We start from the raw sequence: 22,306 nt of genomic DNA, 5'->3' as shown, positions 1-22,306 counted from the left end.
GAATTGGGTACGAATCGAGTGACAAAAACCTAGTGGTTTTTGCAGTAGGAAACGAGCAAATGGATATATTCGCACAGGATTCGTTAGCCAACTCATGGATATCAGCTGATTACAAAGGAGGAATAGGACACATTAGCGAACGAAACGAGTGCAGAAAATATTTAAAAACTTGTTTACTTTTTAAGATACTCTTTCCCTGGTAAAAAGCTCACACAATTCTTTGAAAACTAAGACATCATGGAAATATCAAAATAAATCGCATGTATCATTGTTCTATGCTGAAAATGTGTACATATAATGATGTTGGATATGTGTTATGGTAAAATGCTTAAAAAATTAGTTGTAAGTATGCATATGATAGTGTGGGTAGTATGGGTGTTATATATATATATATATATTGTGGTATAATGGAATGTTTTTGGGGGTGGGCGGGATGAGTAAAACATATTGCCTTTTCACTTTTCATGGGCCGTAAGACCTCATTTCTCTACTGCTCATGTAATATCGTTTTTACCTTGGCACCAAATGTCTTGTGGCAATATCGAGAGATCATCACCAACTTCTTCTTCATCTTCAACATCATCCACCTTCGTCTTCATCATCATCTCGACCACTTCTTTCATACCATTAAACCATTTGGTTATTTTTTTATCAAATGGGCCAACGATATTCGTTCCGTGGGTTTTCACATTATTGAATGGGTCATTGCACTGTGATTTTTTATGTGATTGTTGCCTTTCAACGAAGGTTGCATTCATACCAGTAGTAACAGTTTAAGTTTTTAGACGGTCTTTATAAGTCATTGTAAATGGTCAAATGAGTGTAGGTAAAGTCAAAAGTTATAGTCCATTTTAACAGGTTTAACAAATTCATTTAGAATTTAATTTGGTTGGTTCTTTTAACGGTGATAATTGATACAAATAGTAAAAAAAATTTTTGCCATTACGAGGACTAGTGAAAAGCATTAGGTAAGAAGCAATTTCGATTATTACAGCAAAGCTAAACTAATTTCGTCATTCTGTTTGTAACTACTCGAAATATTCGTCTGAGACCCAATAAAGTATATATATTCTTGATCGTCGCGACATTTTATGTCGATCTAGCCATGTCCGTCCGTCTGTCTGTCGAAAGCACGCTAACTTCCAAAGGTGTAAAGATAGCCGCTTGAAATTTTGCACAAATACTTCTTATTAGTGTAGGTCGGTTGGTATTGTAAATGGGCCATATCGGTCCATGTTTTGATATAACTGCCGTATAAACCGATCTTGGGTCTTGATTTCTTGAGCCTCTAGAGGGCACAATTCTTATCCGATTGGAATGAAATTTTGCACGACGTGTTTTGTTATGATATCCAACAACTGTGCTAAGTTAGGTTCAAATCGGTTCATAACCTGATATAGCTGCCATATAAACCGATCTTGGGTCTTGACTTCTTGAGCCTCTAGAGGCCGCAATTCTCGTCCGATTTGATTGAAATTTTGCACATAGTGTTTTAATATCACTTTTAACAACTGTGAGAAGTGTATTCCTAATCGGTCCATAACCTGATATAGCTGTCATATAATCCGATCTTGGGTCTTGAATTCTTGAGCCTCTAGAGTGCGCAATTCTTATCCGATAGGAATGAAATTTTGCGCGATGTGTTTTGTTATGATATCCAATAACTGTGGCAAGTATGATCCTAATCGGTCCATAACCTGATATAGCTGCCACATAAACCGATCTTGAGTCTTGACTTCTTGAGCCTCTAGAGGGCGCAATTCTCATCCGATTTGACTGAAATCTTGTACATAGTGTTTTGATATCACTTCTAACAACTGTGCGAAGTATGTTCGTAATTGGTCAATAACCTGATATAGCTGCCATATAATCCGATCTTGGGTCTTGATTTCTTGAACCTCTAGAGTACGCAATTCTTATCCGATTGGAATGAAATTTTGCACGACGTGTTTTGTTATGATATCCAAAAACTGTGGCAAGTATGGTCCTAATCGGTCCATAACCTGATATAGCTGCCATATAAACCGATTTTGGGTCTTGACTCCTTGAGCCCCTAGAGGGTGGAATTCTCGTCCGATTTGACTGAAATTTTACACATAGTGTATTGATATAACTTCCAACAACTTTGCCATGTATGGTTAAAATCGGTCCATAACCTGATATAGCTGCCATATAAAACGCTCCTGCTGCTACTCCGTCCTTATTCATTATACTTTGTTTGTCTAAAAACAGATACTGCACAAAGAACTTGACAGATGCGACCATAGTGGAGGGTATATAAGATTCGCCCCGGCCGAACTTAGCACGTTCTTACTTGTTTGTTTCTCCAAAGTGGAGTCGAACTTAATGTCCATGACATAGCTATGCCTATGGCCAAGGATCTGTTGATTATGCAATTTCTTTTCAGTAACTTTTGAATAATCAAAACTTTTCGCGTAGCATAATTCTCATGGTCATTAAGCTCGACTGCACTTTGGAGAAAAAAACGAGTAAAGTAATCATATACATGACCGGCCTGTAACATGCTTACATAAATAATAACTAAAAAAACACTTTATATGTATATGTGATATATTCTATTCAAAAAGATACATTACCACAACAATCCCATGGCAGCCGGTTTAACGCACCGGATTGACCCGATGGAACCCTCATCGGCAAGGGCTGCCGCCTCAATGTACGTGTTCGTCTTTTTTTCGTCATGGGAGAGGCACATCCCAGACAGCCGGTTGTACGCACCGGATTGACCCGATGGAATCTTCATTCCATTGTCGGTGAGGTGTAACCGGTGCTTGGAGTGGGTACATTTCCGTTCTTGCTCTGGCCTAACTTCGCTACGGGAGTATAGTCATACTGGCTATGTCGCTAGGTGCTGTGCGAACATAGCCAGCAGTGGGTCACAAGCGTCGCCGTCGTCGCCTTCGGCATCCTCGTCGTCGGACTATGTGACCCCCCCGACTTCTCCCGTACGGCAATTTATGCAACGACAGCACCCTAGCCCTACTATTGCCAGGCCAGTGCCGGGAAGTGTATCGTTCTTGGAGTTAAACTGCAACGGACTGCGTGGCAAGATTGATGAGATTCTAGATTTTATGAGTCGGAAGAGCATATCGGTCGCAGCGATCCAGGAGACAAAGCTGACTAACACCTGCAGCTTGCACAGTTGTCACGGCTACAATGTGCTACGTAAGGATCGCTCAAGGAATGGAGGTGGGGGATTGGCCTTCGTTATACACCATTCCGTGCAGTATAGACCTATCTCGCCTGCGGCTGGCGTTAGTGACCCCTACATGGAGTGCATGGGGATAGCAGTCAGGTCCGGTACTGCCGAGATAGAGCTATACAACATGTACATACCGCCGGTCGGTAGCTGTGTCCCAATTAATGGCCAAGTTTACAAGCTCGACATAAGTGGGTTATTATCTGGCCATAATCGTCTGGTTCCAGGGAACTTTTATGCGTATCACACTTCATGGCATTCTCCCCTAGGTAACGACCAGCGTGGCATAGCTTTGGCAGAGCGGATTGAAAGCTCCACGATTTGGACGGTGAATGTAAATGCCCCCACTGGGATTATGAGGAGGTGCAGCAGCTCGCCAGCCATTTCGATTGCAGCCCCTCCAGACATTTCCAAACCGTCATCTCTTTGGGGTCAGACCACCTCCCCATAATTCTCACCATCGACCGACCACCCGACTTCATAACCTCTGAGCTCAGGACGTTTATCAATCAGAAGAAGATCGATTGAGCTGACTTCGGAGAGTATACCTATCGCCGCTTCAGCGAACTGCCAACCCCCTGAATGTGCTAGTGGCCGAGAGGAAATTCCGAAACCTCATTACCACAGCAGCCGGTCGAATACTCCTCTATGGACATACACCTAAGCCAGTAATTGGCTTGTTGTGCGCTCTAAAAATTAAAAAGTTACCTCGAAAAAGAAAATTTTAAGTTTGGAATTCCGTGCTACTTACAAAAACCTTAATCTTTTTCCATACCACTCCCCTACATTGGTTTATGTCTGGTACTGTGTCCCCACATAAGTACCGGTATCTTGTAGTCCTATGTGTGGCGTCCTATGTGTCCCGTTATGATACCAATAGCCCTGCAAGGCAAGTTATGGGGCACCAAAGGCCTTCAGACCTAATAGCCTTACGTCCTTTCTTCTCAAAAGCATGGAACGTATCGTGGATACCATGATTAAGAATAGGACATCCAGCGAACTGCTCAAATTCAAACAGCATGCCTATGTCAAGGGAAGGTCTGTAGAGACTGCCCTGCAAGAGGTTGTGCATAAAATAGTAGAATCCTTCGATGCCATTGGCGGTATACATTGACAATGTGCGGCCGATACACTGATCCAATCCTTAGACCAGTACCGGGTGGACCTTAGAGACTTGAGAAACCATATGCTAAGGAACATGGATTTATTGTGGGTCCCATGACATAAATATAAGTGAGAAAAAGGCAAAAGTCACGCCACAAGGGGACATTTTATCGCCACTTTTATGGGTGACCACCATAAATCCCGGCAAGGGATAGATGTCTGCGTCACACAAGCTGGAACTTTGAGGTCCGATCTGTATGGCGAGAAGCTTGCTGCTGTGGAATGCTCCACACGGAGTAGCTGCAACGGCAGTCGCGGACAATCAGCGCTACCGAGCGGAGAGTCTCAATGATAGGTCGGGTGCCACCAGCTCTTGCTGGTGCCTGCCTATGATGATCGATATGACAAGGCGAGTTATTGGCTCCTATAAATAACTAATGACCACTCTGTTCTCACGGCGATCGGTCCCTTGGACCGGAACGAACTTGCTCACCTACGGGGGCTTGACGAGGATCGCCACCTTCGTATGAAAATGTGGTTACAACAACAGCAACCACCACCATAAATGACCTATTACTGATGCTGACTGAGGAGGGATTTGAACCTGTCTGCTATGCAGACGATCTTATAATACTTCTAAGGGTCTTGCATATGGCATATGACTGGGCTAGACCCAGGGGTCTCGTTAACCCAGAGAAGACTGACAAAGGTGGGCCATCCACGAGAATGACAAAGGTGGGCCAATTTGACGCAGCACGTTTCCTCAAATACTTGGGAGTGATTTTGGATAGGAAACTTAATTTGAAGTGTCACATTCAGCAGCGTACTGAGAAGGCTCACAGATATTGGGCAATATGTAGATGGGCCGTAGGCTCGAAATCCCCTGGCTCTACAGGAGCGTGATTTGACCAATACTTACTTACCCCTCAGTAGTTCAGTGTACTGCTATGGAGAAAAAATGCAACAAAACGACAATACAATGGGTTCGGCGAACATATTGTCTTGGCATAGGCAGAGCGATGAGGACCACGTCCACTAGGGCACTGGAGACTATTCTAGATATCCGACCTATTGACATACAGATTAAGTGTGAGGTAGCCACTGCAGCTTAAGGTGATGGAAGAATGGGTTGAGGATGGGAGCAGCTCATACCATGGCGGTATAATGAAGCGACGATAGAAAACCTAGAAGAAATGGAAGACGTTTCCGATGGGATACTCGGATACCTGGGGCTATTACTGAAAGGAAGTAAGAAGGAGGTCAGTATAGCTATTGGTATCAAGATCGGGTGTAACGCCGCCAGGAAAATTCCATACATGAATCCCTTTCTGGACATTGATATGGAGAAAACTTTCCACACTACTGAGTTTCGAACACTTCACACAAAAGATTGACTCTGACAAATTGAAGGCCTATTTATAACAATTTCTTAAAACGTAACACTATCTTAGAACAGCATGGGCGCCGAACACTGTGGAACAGCGAAACAGTCGGTAGGACGGCGAAAATCCTAAGTGGTGACCCGGATCGTAAGAAGATGAGGCTATTACTGAAATGAAGTTAGAAAGAGGTCAGTATGGCTATTGGTGTCAAGATCGGGTGTAACGCCGCTTGGAAAATTCCATAAATGAATCCGTTTCTGGACATTGATATGGAGAAAACTTTCCATACCAAATAACACTACTGAGTATCGAACACTTCGCACAAAAGATTGATCCTGACAAATTTTAGGCCTATTTATAACTATTTTTAAAAACATAACACTGTCTTAGAACAGCAATCTTAGAGTAGAAGCTTAGCTGCGAGCTACCGGGAGCGTCCACAGGTTAGAATAGGTTTAAGTGGCAGTCTGCCATCAGACTCACTTAGACGTTTTCGTCCATTGTGTTACCACAGAAACAGAAGAAGGAAGATGCCTTCTACTTCCTACCGTTGAACCATCCAGATCGCTTTAAAAAGCCAAATAACTTGCGAATGTTCACATCCGCGAAATCAGACAGGTTCTCAAAGAAATGAGAACCTAAAGTGGGACTCCTCCTAACTGCTAGTGCGGGACACACGCACGGAAGGTGTTCTATAGCCTCTTCTTCCTCGATGTCCCTACAGCTTCTGCAAAAGTCGTTGCAGGCAAACTTCTGTTTGTCAGCATGTTTTCCGATTAGACAGTGACCTGTCATGACGGACACAATGACTGAGACGTCAGTTCTGGCCAATGACAGAAAGCAGTAGACCTCTTCAAGTCTAGATGAGGCCACATAGTTTTGGAATGCTCACATCCCCCTCTTTGTGACCATCTATCATTCATTGTCCTTCGGGCCTTGTACTGAAAACTGAAAAAAAAACAGATTCCAGTGTCCCTGGAGTGTGTAGGGTAGTTCCTATTCTCGCAAGCTCGCCCGCTTTACAATTCCCTGGGATATCTTTGTGGCCCGCCACCAAGAACAGGTGAATTTTGAACTGTTCATCCATCTTGTTGAGAGATGTGCAACTGTCGAGTGCGGTTTTTGTGTTCAGAAATATGTTCTCCAGGGATTTAATGGCTGCCTGGCTGTTTGAGAAGATATTTATACCAATCGTCGTAATGACATTATATCTTAGCCATTCCACCACATCCTTAATTGCAAGGATCTCTGCTTGCAATGGTCGGGTAACCTCTTCGATATGACCACTTTTAGATCTTTAGAGTACACCCCAAAGCCCACCTGGTCATTTAGTTTGGAACCATCCGTATAGAAGTCTATGTAACTTCTGTTACCAGGGATATCGTAGTTCCAATCGGTTCTATCAGGAATAGTCGTACAGTAATTTTTATCAAAAAGCGGCTCAGGTAGGGTGTAATCCACACTTCCTGGAACATCGGAAATTGTTTCAAGTATAGTCCGTAGCCGCCACATGACCAATGAGAAAGCTCCCTTAACCTCACGGCAATGGTCGCTGCAATTTGGGTAGCCACAATGTCCAGAGGCATAAGATGTAGTATTACATTCAGTGCATCAGATGGTGTCGTCCTCAGTGCGGCTGTGATGCACAAACAGGCCATCTTTTGGATCCAGTTTAGTATTGAGCAGTAGGTGGATTTTTGAAGCGCCGTCCACCAGACCACAGCACCATATAGGGTTAAAGGTCTGACAACTGCAGTATATACCCAATGCATGATACGCGGTCCAAATCCCCAAAGCGTCCACAGGTTGCGGATAGTGGAATGCTCTTTACGGAGTAGGTGCAATGGCAGCCGCGAAAAATTAGCGCAATCGAGCGGAGAGTCTCAGTGAGGTGGCCTGGAGGCACCAGCTCTTGCACAAATACTGAGTGCCTTTGATGCTCGATATGACAAGGCAGATTTTTGCAAATGCAAATTTTGCCCATGAACATTCTATTAAGGAACAGGGGCAAACTTTTCACATATCAATGAGTGCTGTCCGATTAAAGATTTTTTAAGTTAATTGATAAGAGGCCTTTGGAGGCCCCTGTAGCGAAGAGGTTAGCAAGCCCGCCTATGACGCTGAACGCCTGGGTTCGAAACCTGGCGAGATCATTAGAAAAATTTTTTAGCGGTGGTTTTCCCATCCTCATGCTGGCAACATTTGTGAGCTTTTGGGCCATGTAAAACTTTTCTCTCAAAGAGGTGTCGCCGTTCGGACTCGGCTATAAAAAGTAAGCCCCTTATCATTGAGCTTAAACTTGAATCGGCATGCACTCATTGATATGTGAGAAGTTTGCCCCTGTTTCTTTGTGCAATGTTCATGGGCAAAATTTGCATTTGATAAGGGGCCTCCTTTTTATAGCCAAGTCCGAACGGCGTGCCGTAGTGCTACACCTCTTTTTGAGGGGAAGTTTTACATGGCGTAGTACCTCAAAAATGTTGCCAGCATTAGAAGGGGCAAACCACCGCTGAAAATGTTTTTCTGATGGTCTCGCCAGGATTCGAATCCAGGCGTTCAGCGTCATAGGCGGACATGCTAACCTCTGCGCACGGTGGCTCCTTTAAATAACCAATAGTCACTCTGTTCCTGTGGCGATCGGTCCTATGGACCGGAATGATCTTGCTCGCCCACAGGAGCTTGACGACACCTGACAACACCAACAATAACCTATCTAAACTTTATTTCCCAAATTCTCGTATTTTCCAGGCATATTCAAGAGCATTTGCATGTACCAATCGATACCAGCAAAATGTCCGAAGCCGAATTGCAATTTCATTATTTCAAAATGCACGATTCCGATAACAACAACAAACTAGATGGCTGTGAATTAATCAAATCCTTAATACATTGGCATGGTAAGTTGGACACACAAAATTTTGAGTAGTCACGCAACTTTTATGATATATTCAAGCATTCACTTAAGCTTTATTTCAAAAACTAAAATTGGATTTGTTGTGATTTTTTCTTTGTTTACTTTCATATTTTATCCACTCCACGCATTAATTACCATCATTACCATTGCCATAAATTTGCACATACATATTCGAAAAAAAATATGTGTGCTTCTTTGTGTTGAATTTATATCTGTCTCCATTGCAAAAATAAACAAACAAACAAAATTTAAACATTTTTACATGGTAAATGGTATTTTGGGTCTATCATAAAATGGTTTACGGTTGGATCCTACTCTCTCATCATTCTAACCATAACAACAAATGGACAAATTTGTACTACGACGACTCAACTACGACATATCTATAATACCTACCTACCTACCTACCTACCTATGAAAATACATTTAAAGAGCAAGGCAGTAAGGAGGGTACTGATGGTCAACAGCCTCATGTGGAGGAAAAAATTTTCACCGATGAAGAGCTGGTGGCTTTAATTGATCCCATCTTGCAAATGGACGATTCTTCGAAAGATGGTTACATAGACTATCCAGAGTTTATGAGGGCCCAACAGAAATCACAACAGCAACAACAGCAGCAGCAGCAGCAACAACAACAACAACCACAAATACAACAGACATAATTGGCTCCATTATGTGTGATTTCTAATACTTAGCATCTTCCCTTTTTTCCCTCAAAATTTGTGTTTCTTATGTACCTTTCTTGTTTAACTTGGAAATCTCCACGACCCCTATCTCCCTTACTTAACAATTCCAAATTGATAGCTCCATTTTTCGAATATCTATATGTATATATTTTTTTACACAATCTTTAGTGTTTTATTCTCTATTTTTTTTTTATTTCATTCATAAGTTTTTAGGTTCTTTTTCTACTTAAAAAAAAAATGTTAAAAATGACTGATTTAAAAAGCTCAGTTTAAGAAATTTGAACAAAAACAAAAGAAAATAATAAAAAAAATGTGCAATTGTTAAAACAAATGCATTAAAAACGAACAACCACAACAAACAAACAAACAAACAAAACGAATAAAGTTGAAATGACATTTTATGAAAGTAGCATATGTATGCATAATTGGGGAGGTATAACTTTAAGAAGCATGTCATTTAGCGTTTTTACTACATTCTTTCAATGGTTGTGGGGTGAGGCGGCTAGCTTGTGTCTCCATTGCAGCATCTTTCTAATTTTCAAAATTAAAGTTTCATAATATTTTCGCTTACCCAAAACTCCGATTCTTTTAGTTGAAGAAGAAAAGGACAAGGACGACAAGGAAAAGAAAGAAAACAACGGTACTGGAGAAAAGAGTGGCACTACCTATACCGATGAAAATCTGGCTGATGTGATTGATTATGTCTTGAATAGCATGGATGTCAATAGAGATGGCTATGTCGATTATGCTGAATACCGCAAGAGCGAAGCGGAGTCTGCCAAAAACAATAAGCAGTAAAACTATACCTGATTAAATTTAGTGCCAAATAACTCCTTATTTTTTATTATCTTAAAAAAATTTTTCCAATATTTGTTATATACTTGAATTGTTGACAACGAAAATCACGCCATGACTTTTTCATATACATATATTGGGTTGCCTAAAAAGTAAATGCGGATTTTTTAAAAGAAAGTAAATGCATTTTTAATAAAGCTTAGTATGAACTTTAATCAAATATACTTTTTTTACACTTTTTTTCTAAAGCAAGCTAAAAGTAACAGCTGATAACTGACAGAAGAAAGAATGCAATTACAGAGTCACAAGCTGTGAAAAAATTTGTCAACGCCGACTATATGAAAAATCCGCAATTACTTTTTGGGCAACCCAATACTTTTTTTTTTTAATAAAGAACATGTGTTTTCCTAACATTAAAGAAAAAAGAATTTAAAAATTTCCAGGATTATAGGATGGTATATGTAAACTTATGTCAATGTCAATTTATGAATTTGAGAACGTAATGAAAACACTGCGGTAAACAATCTCATGGCAGCCGGTTGTACGTAGCGGATTGGCCCGATGGAGTTCTTCATTGGCAAGGGCTGCCGCCTCAATGTACTGCTACAACAATAACAACATGCCTATGCTAAGGCATCCATAGTCACGGCCACCAGAGGTTAGCATGTCCGCCTATGACGCTGAACGTAAGGGCTCACATTCTGGCGAGACCATAAGAAAAAAATGTCATATATGGAGCTCTCCAAACGAAGGTAGATGAAATTCCAGGTCCTTAGGTACTTCTGTTAAAGCCTAGTTCTGACTTCGAGTTTTCGCCCGAACAGTTGTCAAAACGCACTATAAAAAAACTAGAGGCTCAAGAAGTCAAGATCCCAGATCGGTTTATATGAGAGCTATATTAGGTTATAAACCGATTTGAACCATACTTGGCACAGTTGTTGGATATCCCAACAAAACACGTCGTGCAAAATTTCATTCCAATCGGATAAGAATTGCGCCCTCTAGAGGCTCAAGAAGTCAAAACCCAAGATCGGTTTATATGGCAGCTATATCAAAACATGAACTGATTTAAACCATACTTACCACAGTTGTTGGAAGTAATACCAAAACACTACGTGAAAAATTTCAATAAAATCGGATAAGAATTGCGCCCTATAGAGGCTCAAGAAGTCAAGCTCCCAGATCGGTTTATGTGACAGCTATATCAGGTTATAGACCGATTTGAACCATACTTGGCACAGCTGTTGGATATCATAACAAAACACGTCGTGCAAAATTTCATTCCAATCTGATAAGAATTGCGCCCTCTAAAGGCTCAAGAGGTCAAGAACCAAGATCGGTTTATATGGCAGCTATATCAAAACATGAACCGATATGGCCCATTTACAATACCAACCGACCTACACTAATAAGAAGTATTTGTGCAAAATTTCAAGCAGCTAGCTTTACTCCTTCGGAAGTTAGCGTGCTTTCGACAGACAGACGGACGGACGGACATGGCTAGATCGACATAAAATGTCGCGACGATCAAGAATATATATACTTTATGGGGTCTCAGGCGGATATTTCGAGTAGTTACAAACTGAATGACGAAATTAGTATACCCCCCCTCCCATGGTGGAGGGTATAAAACTTTTTACAAAATTATTTCAACATGTTGCTAGCAACATTGTCAAATTTCGTGGATTTTAAACGTCTAATAAATGCAGCGAACAATGACAATCATCTGTTTACAAGAATTGTTAGTTTAAATTTTTTAAGAAATGTTGTCTTTTTATTTTCTGTAGGGATGTGAAAGACACTACGGATTTTGAAAAACATCTGCCCCAGTGCCCTCATTCATATTGGATAAATCCGTGTGTACAGAGGGACCAGAGAAGTTCGGGAGGCCCCCAGCCCAAAACTTCCTCTCCGAGAAGACAAACTGCGAATCGCCATCTAGGACAGATCAGTTTGGCAATGGCAATGTCATGTAGTCGCCCCACGAAGCCATCGGCCTACCGCAAAACAAACGAATGCCCAAAATCCGAAGAGTAAGAGTTCCTGACTCTCTCGGTCGGAAGACTGTACTCAGCGCAACGCCCTCCACGTACAAGTGCAAAGGTCTCAAATGAAGTATCGCATTCCTTGCTGCTCTTGGTGCACACCTCGTCGCCCCCTATATCAGCACTGCCACAATACCTTTCTCATCATCAACACTATTATAAGAAAAGTTTATTAATAACTTACTTACTCACAGCGTGCCTGGGACTTATATACTCCGAAATCCTGGCAGGAGGCAAGGGTGGTATTTATACCCAAGCCCAGCAAGGCAAGTTATGCGACACCAAAGGCCTACAGGTCTATAAGCCTTACGTCTTTTCTACTCAAAACCATGGAACGCATTGTGAACACGATGATAAAGAGTAGGACATCCAGCGAACAAACAGCATGCCTATGTTAAGGGATGGTCGATGGAGACTGCCCTGCACGAGTTTGTGTATAAAATAGAAGAATACTTGGATGCCAAAACATAGACCCTGTCGGTATGCATTGGCATCGTGGGGGCGTACAAGACATCTGTCTCCTTGGGAGGAGAGAATGTTCCATTTACTGAAAGCGCAAAATACCGGAGTGTTAAACAAATTAGCAACACTGTTGGAAACATTGTGAGATTTCACAAAATTTAATTGATGTTTAGCAACATTTTCCGTACATTTGAAGTCAGTACCAGGCTTAACGTAAACAAACGAAGGTTGTTCAAATGTCAATTTATTGTGCGACAAGGAGAGTCATTCGTTGTTTCCATCAAAGTACGACAACTCACGTCGACGTGCCTACGAGTAACACGGATAGCATTACTATTATAAGCGCATATACAGAAAGAGGCGCCGGGTAACGGGGATCATGTGCGCCCGCTTTGTGTAGAAAAGCTGCCGAGTTTAAATTAAAATTTGAAGGTGTTAAAATTCGGGTCTATACCTCGTTGATATTATGCCGTTTTAACGATTTCCTTATTTCTGTCAAAAAAAAAAAACCTGCAGTTAAGAATTTGCCTAATAGGCTTGTTTATCTTCGAGTGGGGGCACTCCACAAAGATGTGCTAAGACTATCTCTGCATATTAATGTGCTGGAAATTTTTCGAGTAAAGGAAACTGCAGAATATATAGCTGTGAGCTCTGTAAATATACCTGTTCCATCAGGTAGCCTTGCTTCATTAACAGCCTCGTGGTCTCTACTAGAAATTTGCTTAGCCACAGCGACAGAAGTGCGCGTTCCATCAAAGGGACCATAATTTGCTGGGGAATATTCCGCTATTTGAACCGTCAACAATGTGCCGCAGTTAAATTTTTCTTATCTCGCTCAAACTCAAATCTATTTTTAGCTGTGTTTGGGAACTCAAAAATTTGTGCAAATTTCCACAAATTTTTACTGGAAGTCGTTCGCGTACTTTATTTGCCAGCAGAAGAGAGTGCGAGAGAGAGAGCAAATTTTGACATTTCGAAAATAGAGAACCTGGAAATTTCTACTGGGACTTTTTTTGCCAGCAGAAATTTGCAACTTTGAACAGCTGTTTGGTAAAGGCCAGCTGTTTTATAAAGAGCAGCCGTTACATGAAAATACAAAAGCCAAAACACCAAAATGGATCCAAAAAGGCAGAGGTAAGTAAAAAATAAAAATATTGTTTATTGGTAATTATTAAATTTGTTTTAATTTTATTTACTTTTAATGAAGATTCAAGGCAGTAGCTAGAGTTCAGGTACAAAAAACTCGTCAAATGAAGTTGTAAAAGAAGGTAAGTGCAAAAATTGCGGAATTATTTGGAAAATCTTGAAAATTGAAAAACGAATGATAGATGGTCATAAAGAGGGGGTTTTGAGCATTCCAAAACTATGTGGCCTAATCTAGACTTTAAGAGGTCTACTGCTGTGCTGTCATTGGCTAGAGCAGACGTCTCAGTCGTTGTGTCCGGTCACTGTGACAGGTCACTGTCTAATCGGAAAACAAGCTGACAGACAGAAGGTTGGAACTAACGACTTTTGCAAAAGCTGTGAGAACATCGAAGAAGAAGAGGCTATAGAACACATACTGTGTGTGTGTCCCGCACTAGCAGTCAGAAGGAGGTTCTCATATCTTAGAGAACCTGTCTGTTTTAGCGAATGTGAACATTAGCAATTTATTGGGCTTTTAAAAGCGATCTGGATGGTTCAACAGTAGGATCTAGAAGACATATTCCTTCTTCTGTTCCTGTGGTATCACAATGGACGAAAACGTCTATGTGAGTCAGATGGCTGATTGCCACTTAAACCTAACCTAACTTAACCTATATCAGGTTATAGACTGACTTGAACCTTACTTGACTTTGGAAGCCATAACAGACCACTATGCAAACATTTTTTGCCAAATCGGACAAAAATTGTGGCCTCCTGGGGCTCAAGAAGTCAAATCGGGAGATCGATTTATACGGCAGTTAAATTAGGTTATACACCTATTTGGACCGTACTTGCCATGATTGTTGGAAGTCATAACAGAAAATGAGGTACAAATTTTTAGCCAAATCGGACAAAAATTGCGGCCTCCAGGGGCTTAAGAAGTCAAATCGGGAGTTCGGTTTATAAGGGAGTTATATCTGGTTATTGACCAATTTAGACCGTACTTGGCGTTGGAAGTCATAACAAAACATTATGTGCTATATTTTAGCCAAATCGGACAAAAACTGCGGCTTCCAGGGGCTCAAGAAGTCATATCTGGAGATGAGTGTATATGGGAGCTATATCAGGTTACAGACCGATTTGGACCTTATCTGACGTTGGAAGTCATAACAGAACATTATGTGCAAAATTTTAGCTTTCAGGGGTTCAAGAAGTCAAATCGGGAGATCGGTTTATATGGGAGTTATGTCAGGTTAAAGACTGATTTAGACCGTTCTGGACGCAGTTGTTGGAAGTTATAACAGACCACTATCTGCAAAATTTTAACCAAATCGGAGAAAAATTGCTGCTCCCAGAGGCTCAAGAAGTCAAATCGAGAGATCGGTTTATATGGGAGCAATATCCAAATCTGATCCGATATGGCCCATTTGCAAGCCCCAACGACCTACATCAATTTTAAGTATCTGTGCAAAATTTAAGCGGCTAGCTTTACGTGTTCGACCGCTATCGTGATTTCGACAAACATGACTAAATCGACTCAGAATATATATACTTTATGGCATCTTAGATCAATATTTTGAGGTGTTACAAATGGAATGGCTAGATTAGTATACATATGTTGACAATGTGATGGGAATCAACAGCGAGCATCACTAACAGAAAATTCAGTGCCATCTATTGTGGGATTATTATTTATTTGAATAGCAAGGCCAACCCGAAGAAAGATGTAGAGAGAAAGAGAGAGAGAGAGAGCTATAGAGCAAAGAGTGTTCATAGTTGATCATATGTTTTTCACCACTGTTTTGGCAAGTTGCCAGGGAATTCTTAAGCAGACTTTAGGTTCTCATTTCTTTGAGAACCTGTCTGATTTAGCGGATGTGAACATTCGCAAGTTGTTGGGCATTTTAAAGCGATTTGGATGGTTCAACAGTAGGAACTAGAAGGCATCTTCCTTCTTCTGTTCCTGTGGTATCACAATGGACGAAAACGTCTAAGTGAGTCGGATGGCAGACTGATGTGTACACGACACAATTAATCTATTTATCTGTCTACCAGAACACTCTGGAAGCATCTAATTTAGCCAACGATTGTTGGAACAACACCGAAATATGGTGACAAGCTGTAGGCCATAATTGTGCACTAATAAAATACAAAAAATAAACAATCCCATGGCAGCCAACTGTACGCATTGGATTGACACTCAGTGTATAACACACTGCTTCAACAACAACAACAATTAAAAGAAACATTACAAAAGCAACACTAAACAAGTTTGTTAACCTTCTTTTTTTATTAACCTTTATAACTTTTTTATGTTCTGTTTCTTTTTCCATTTTATGTTCTTTTTTCCAAAAAATAAAAGGGAAATGCTTAGGCAAAATAAAACAGCTGAAGCAAAACAGCTGTTTTCAAAAGTTCGAAATTCCTTCTCCCCAATGTTTCCACTCCCTATTCATTTAGAATAGGAGGATTTTATTCGAGGAAGAAAATAAATTAATTCCCTGAGAGTTTATTCCCAGGGAGTTTTCAGAATTGGGCTGTATATATTGGGTTGCCCAAAAAGTAATTGCGGATTTTTTAAAAGAAAGTAAATGCATTTTTAATAGAACTTAGAATGAACTTTAATCAAATATACATTTTTTTACACTTTTTTTCTAAAGCTAGCTAAAAGTAACAGCTGATAACTGACAGAAGAAAGAATGAAATTACAGAGTCTCAAGATGTGAAAAAATTTGTCAACGCCGACTATATGAAAAATCCGCAATTACTTTTTGGGCAACCCAATAAAATATGGTTATTGTCGCATTAAATGACTCGGGTACCGTGGTACTTGTGATAAATCAAAAAAAGTACCAACATATAAAAATTAGCATCCCCGCGTCCCCCCTTTTTTTGTAAATGAAACAATTTGTCTATTGAAATCTTGTGTTATAAACACAATCTGTTGCTAATCAACAATGGTTTCTTTTATTTTGTTCTTTTTTTTCCTTTTTCTGATTTTCTTCATTAATGTTTGTTTACAATGTTTTTCTAGAATAGATACAATTTTATTAGTATATATATATATATTCATAAATGTATGTTTCATACTTTTATTTATTTTTTTTGTATATTTTTTTTTTTTTGGAGGGGGGGGGGTTGCGATAGATTTTCGCATGATGAATAAATTATATTAAAAATTAAAAATTACATATATTGTTTATTTTGTGTGTGTGTGTTTTTTTTTGTATAATAAATCCAAACCCATTGTAATAAAAAAAAATATATATATATATATATATATGTATATTGACAATCTCAATAATATACCATAAAATTGTGGAAGAAAAAATATAATTAAGAAGAATAAACAAAACACAAGTGTTTGTATTGAGAAACGTAATATGTTTGTATTTTTATAAAATATTTTAACATACAATTTGCAAAAAAAAGGAATAAAATTTTAATAGAGTTTTATATCAAGTGATGATAATTAAAAAATTCTTCTTAAACACTAGCAATATACATATGATGTTAATTATCCCTTAGAGGGGATTTATATTCTAGTATGTATAGGTATGATAAAGTACTTTAAGTAGTTATACTAATAATAGAAATAAAACTAACAACAACTAAGAAACTATGTTTGTTATGGCTACCGCGACACCAGCATAAATGAGGCCTAGTTGCGAATCTGGTAGATGCGTATTCTTGAGAATATGTTTTTGTTGTGTTTTTTTTTTTTTAATATGGTGAGAATCTGAGATGCACACGTTTAAGGGCACGTTGAAATTTCATTCTCATATGTTCTATACTTTGATATTCCTCCTCAAGTTTTCTGTTCTGCTCTGAGAGCCCAAGTTCCTCCCTTTCCATTTCAATGTCACGCTGTTTGTTCTTCAAACGAGATTTGCGGCTGGCCTCATTATTCTTTGCTCTCTCCAAAACCTTCTTTTGTTCGGTTTCGGACAAATGGGCGATTTGTGATAAATCGGGCATATCACTATGCAATTTGGCGGGGCGTCCACGACCTCGTTTTGTATTGGTGCTGGTCGAGGCGCAGGAGGAGGAGGTAGGCGAGCAGGGTGATGAAGCATTCAAAATGTTGGTAAAGTTGGTTTGATTTGAGTTGGAGTTACAGCTGTATGTTGTGCAGGAGGAAGAAATATCATCGGAGAAATTGCTATGATCGGCTTCAGATTTTATGATTATCGAATTGGATTCACCACCATCCACATTAACATTTTCCAATGATACCTCATCTATTTCAAATTTGATTTCTGCTTTGGCCTCGTTCGAAGGAGAGCTAGACATTAGCTGTTGGAAAAATCTCATCTAAAAAGTAAAAGAAAACAAAAAAATAGAGAATTAGTGAGAAAGTTCTAATAAGTTTGTAAGGTTTGCTAGGTTTGCTGCCTTATAGGTAAAGATTTTATGTCATGGGTCTTAAAAACTGATCCCTTTGCTTAAACAATAACAGATTTAATAACAATAAATTCTTATGCCCACATTCTTATAACTTAAAGTAGGCGTTTTTGACAGATTTCCATTCCTGCTATAAAGCCTTTCTTAAGTTTTGTGTATAGGGATGTTAATTTTTTCGGTAAATTTTTAGAAAAACATAATTATTGGGTTGCCCAAAAAGTAATTGCGGATTATTCATATAGCCGGCGTTGACAAATTATTTCACAGCTTGTGACTCTGTCATTGCATTCTTTCTTCTGTCAGTTATCAACTGTTACTTTTAGCTTGCTTTAGAAAAAAAGTGTAAAAAAGTATATTTGATTAAAGTTCATTCTAAGTTTTATTAAAAATGAATTTGCTTTCTTTTAAAAAATCCGCAATTACTTTTTGGGCAACCCAATAAATAGAATTTTTCATTATTTTATAATTTCGTCATTCGCTTTGTAACTCTTGGATTGATCGTCTCAGACCCCATAAAGTATATATAGTCTGTCAGTCCTTCTGTCTGAAACTTTCGAAAGAATAAAGCTGGTCGCTTGAAATTTTGCACAAATAAATGGACCACATCCATAACCTGATATAGCTGCCATATAATCCGATCTGGGGTTTTGACTTCTTGAGCCTTTAGAGTACGCAAATCCTATCCGATTTCGCTAAAATTTTCCACGAAGTGTTTCGCTGTGACTTGCAATAACTGTGCAAAGTATGGTTCAAATCGGTCCATAACCTTATATTGCTGCCATATAAACCGATCTGGGACCTTGACTTCTTGAGACTCTATAGGGCGTAATTAGTATCTGATTTGACTGAAATTTTGTACAACGGCTTTTCATATGTGTCAAATACGGTCTGAATCGGTCTATAACCCAATACAGCTCCCCTATAAAACGATGTCCCTAATTTACTTTTTTATCGCCTAAAGGGCGAAATCCTTATTCGATTTGGCTGAAATTTTTCACAACTACTTCTACTGTAGTCTACAACATTTATTCCATTATGGTCCGATTAGGACCAAACTTGAAATAGCTCCAATGGCAAAGCAATTCTTTTCTTTTATCATTTTCTTTCCTTTGTTTGGCTAAAAAGAGACATCAGGAAAAGAACTCGACAAATGCGATCCTTGGTGGAGGGTACATAAGATTCGACCCGATCGAACTTTGCACACTTTTACTTTTTTTTTTTAATTAAATTTTTACAGGGTTCTTTTAAGGGTAAAAACTTTTTGTAATAAATATAAAAATATAAATTTGTATTTCTTTTATTATATGTTAATTTATATTGCTTTTAATTATTTTTTTCCAATTTCTTTGTTTTACGGTAAAAACTTAAACATACATAAGAATCTAAGGCTTCCGAGTGAAGGGGCTAGCAATCAAGGTTGCTAGTTGCGTGCCCTTTAACCCAACTTTAATATATAAAATGTTTATATAAACCAAATAGTATTTTTTAAATAAGTTTTTTATTTATTTTGTTGTTGGTTTAACCAGTCTAGACCAATATAATTTTATTTCTTGCTTCTATTTCAAATCAAAAAAAAAAAATTAAAGAGTCTCAGCAATGATCGCGATTTCGACCCTGCCAGGGCCTCATCAGATTGCTATGGCTCCAAAAGATTACATGCTTCCACCTACTCACTAATTAGCGCGACGTGCAATGGTAGAAGCATGCCATTTGAATGAAATGTAAGAGAAATGTTAAATTCTAACTTTTTTAAACTTTTTGGTTTTCACGTTTTTTTTTTTTTTTAGAAAAAAAAATTGTAATTTAATCCTTTTTTATGATATTTGATCTAGGTTTATGATATGATATTTGGTCAAAATCCAACATGGGAATAGGGATAGGTCAAGGATTATTGGGATTAATAACTTGGGTCTCTTAAATTTTATATATTTTTTACCTCATCTAACATATTTACAATTCCTGGAGTATCCATCGTTACGATCTCGACCATCCGTCTGCGACGTTTGGTGTCCAAATGTAGTTTAGAACGTTTCTCCTGCATGCGTTCACTCTTCGAGGGATTAAACAACTTTGGCGACTCACATCCACCATCCATAGGCTGCAAGGTTGAAGTTGAAGTCTCACTGCATGTTGCGGTCTCTTCATGCAAGTTATCATTGCCATCTATAAAATCAACTTGAATCGGAATTGATGGTGCATTGTTATTGTCATTATCATCGCCAACACCACAATTGGAATAGGTGGATGCATGAATTAAATCTGGGGCTACATGGGGCTCAGCTTCCAAAATTTCTTGCGAAAGAGCTGCTGCCAATGTTTGAGGCTTTGCCATTGCCTGTGAACCGCATGGGAACATGACATCAGGCGATTGCGAATGCATGTAGTTGTTGGAATAGCTACACTGTGACAGATCAAAATCCATTAGAGGTATACCAGCATTATCCATATGGTTAATATCCACAGCGTCTTCAATGCTTGAATTAATGCTAGCGAAATCATCAGGAAATAAATTATCATCGTTTAAGTTTTGGCTGGTGGGTGGAAAATCAAAGATGTCACCGCAATTGTAGTCACCAAAGAAATTATCGTTATTAAAATCCATTGCAGTGGAGTTGGTGTTGGGGTTAAGGGTAGCACAGTTGTTGTTATTATTATTAAGAGGGTTGTTGTTGTTGTTGTTGTTAGAGCAACTTTGTTGTTCTGTGTTGCCAAATAATATTTCATCCAGCATCATTTGCAATTGCTGCTTTTGCTTTTCGGTATCCGTATCCGTATCCGTTCCTTCTTCAATATCGTAGGGAATAAGATGATCAAGTAGATTTGTTGTTGTAGATTGATTTAGATGATGTTTATCATCTGCTGACAATTGTCTCTGTAACAATTGCCCAGTTGATGCCTTGTCCTGGTCTTTGCTTTTATTTTCCGTCAACAGTTCAATATCGAATTCAAAATTTTCAAAGGTATCCAAGCAATGATGATTCACTTCAGTGTTACTGCTACTTTCTTTACCACTGTCACTAGTAATTCTGTTATAGCGGTTGTTGTAATTAATAGTGCTATTGTTGTTGTTGTTGGTGGTATTGCTATTGCTGTTATTAATATTTGATGTTGTAACTGAAGTGCTTGAAGTTGTTGCTGACAAAGTCGATATTGCGGCTTGCTGCAAGTACTCTGTTTTTTTTTTTGGGTAAAAACAATCAAAAAGGGGAAAAGAAGAACAAAACCAAGATTAGTAAAGTTTGAAATATTGTAAATTAGTTTAATTTCTTTTATTTTTTGTAAGTAATAAACACGTATGCGTAATAGATTTAGGCACATATGTCATGCCCAAGGGCCAGTGAAGTGGGGAAGTATCGTTTGTACAAGTCCAATAAAGTGCAATGACTGCGTATATATGTTTGGGAACTTAAATGAGTTTAGGTTTTAAACATTTTAATAGGTAAATGGGTAATTGCTAACATTTTATTCTAATTATTTATTGAGGCCAACAACATTCCCTGAACAAGAACAAGAGATAATAATTGGAATTTTTTCAAACCAGACATTTTTGTTAGAGATGGGGAGAATGGAAAAGGAAACTATTCCCATTCTTGCCTATTAAGGTTAGCCAACTCTGGCGCCATTTTGCAGTCCACTGAAGTTGTCATCAACATTGGCAACTTCAAACTTAAATGCTTTGGATTAATTGTTAAAAATTAGCTAATTTTTGTTAATTATCTCATTCATATTTTCAATTCTTTGAGAAAATATACTGTATACTGTTGTCCTATACTATAACTACTAAAATTAATTTTTTTTTTGCTTTTCTAATTTGATTTGTTTTTTGTCAAAATACAGTTTGCTATCCCATTGTGTGCTTCCTCTTAAGGAATTTGAAAAGAAGAAAAAATAAAGCATACTTTAAGGCTGTAAATAAAATGTATACATAAAAAACCAAAACAATGAAAGCCAAGAAATCATTGTGAAATTCATTCGCATCTTAACAATGCAAATTGGAGCTTGATACAATCAAAAATATAAATATATTAAATCAATAAAAAAAGTCATTATTTAAAGAAATTCCAAACAGGAAAATGATATTAAAACTAGGTAAGCCAAAAAATGTAAACTAAACAACTCTCAGATAGGAATTTGGAAAAAGGGGAAAAAGGTAAACGAGCCAGCAGACA

The 22,306-nt window shown here is 38.7% G+C and overlaps 2 protein-coding genes across 2 annotated transcripts in view; both read right to left on the bottom strand.

Moving 5' to 3' along the window:
* Positions 1–773, bottom strand: part of LOC131995250 (rho GTPase-activating protein gacU-like) — a 31,878-nt gene extending 31,105 nt beyond the window's left edge. The window contains exon 1 of the mRNA XM_059363605.1: positions 515–773. Within this exon, the coding sequence (XP_059219588.1) occupies positions 515–758 (244 nt within the window). The 5' untranslated portion in view covers positions 759–773. The remainder of the gene's footprint in view (positions 1–514) is intronic.
* Positions 1–22,306, bottom strand: part of LOC131994724 (homeobox protein 2-like) — a 93,604-nt gene that overhangs the window by 34,419 nt on the left and 36,879 nt on the right. Inside the window, exons 4-6 of the mRNA XM_059361564.1 lie at positions 20,074–21,308; positions 17,460–18,047; positions 515–710 (exon numbers count right to left, since the gene is read on the bottom strand). Of these exons, the coding sequence (XP_059217547.1) occupies positions 515–710; positions 17,460–18,047; positions 20,074–21,308 (2,019 nt within the window). The remainder of the gene's footprint in view (positions 1–514; positions 711–17,459; positions 18,048–20,073; positions 21,309–22,306) is intronic.

Source organism: Stomoxys calcitrans, chromosome 2, assembly GCF_963082655.1.
Source record: "Stomoxys calcitrans chromosome 2, idStoCalc2.1, whole genome shotgun sequence".
Classification (NCBI taxonomy): Eukaryota; Metazoa; Arthropoda; class Insecta; order Diptera; family Muscidae; genus Stomoxys; species Stomoxys calcitrans.
This window is presented reverse-complemented; position numbering and strand designations above follow the sequence as displayed.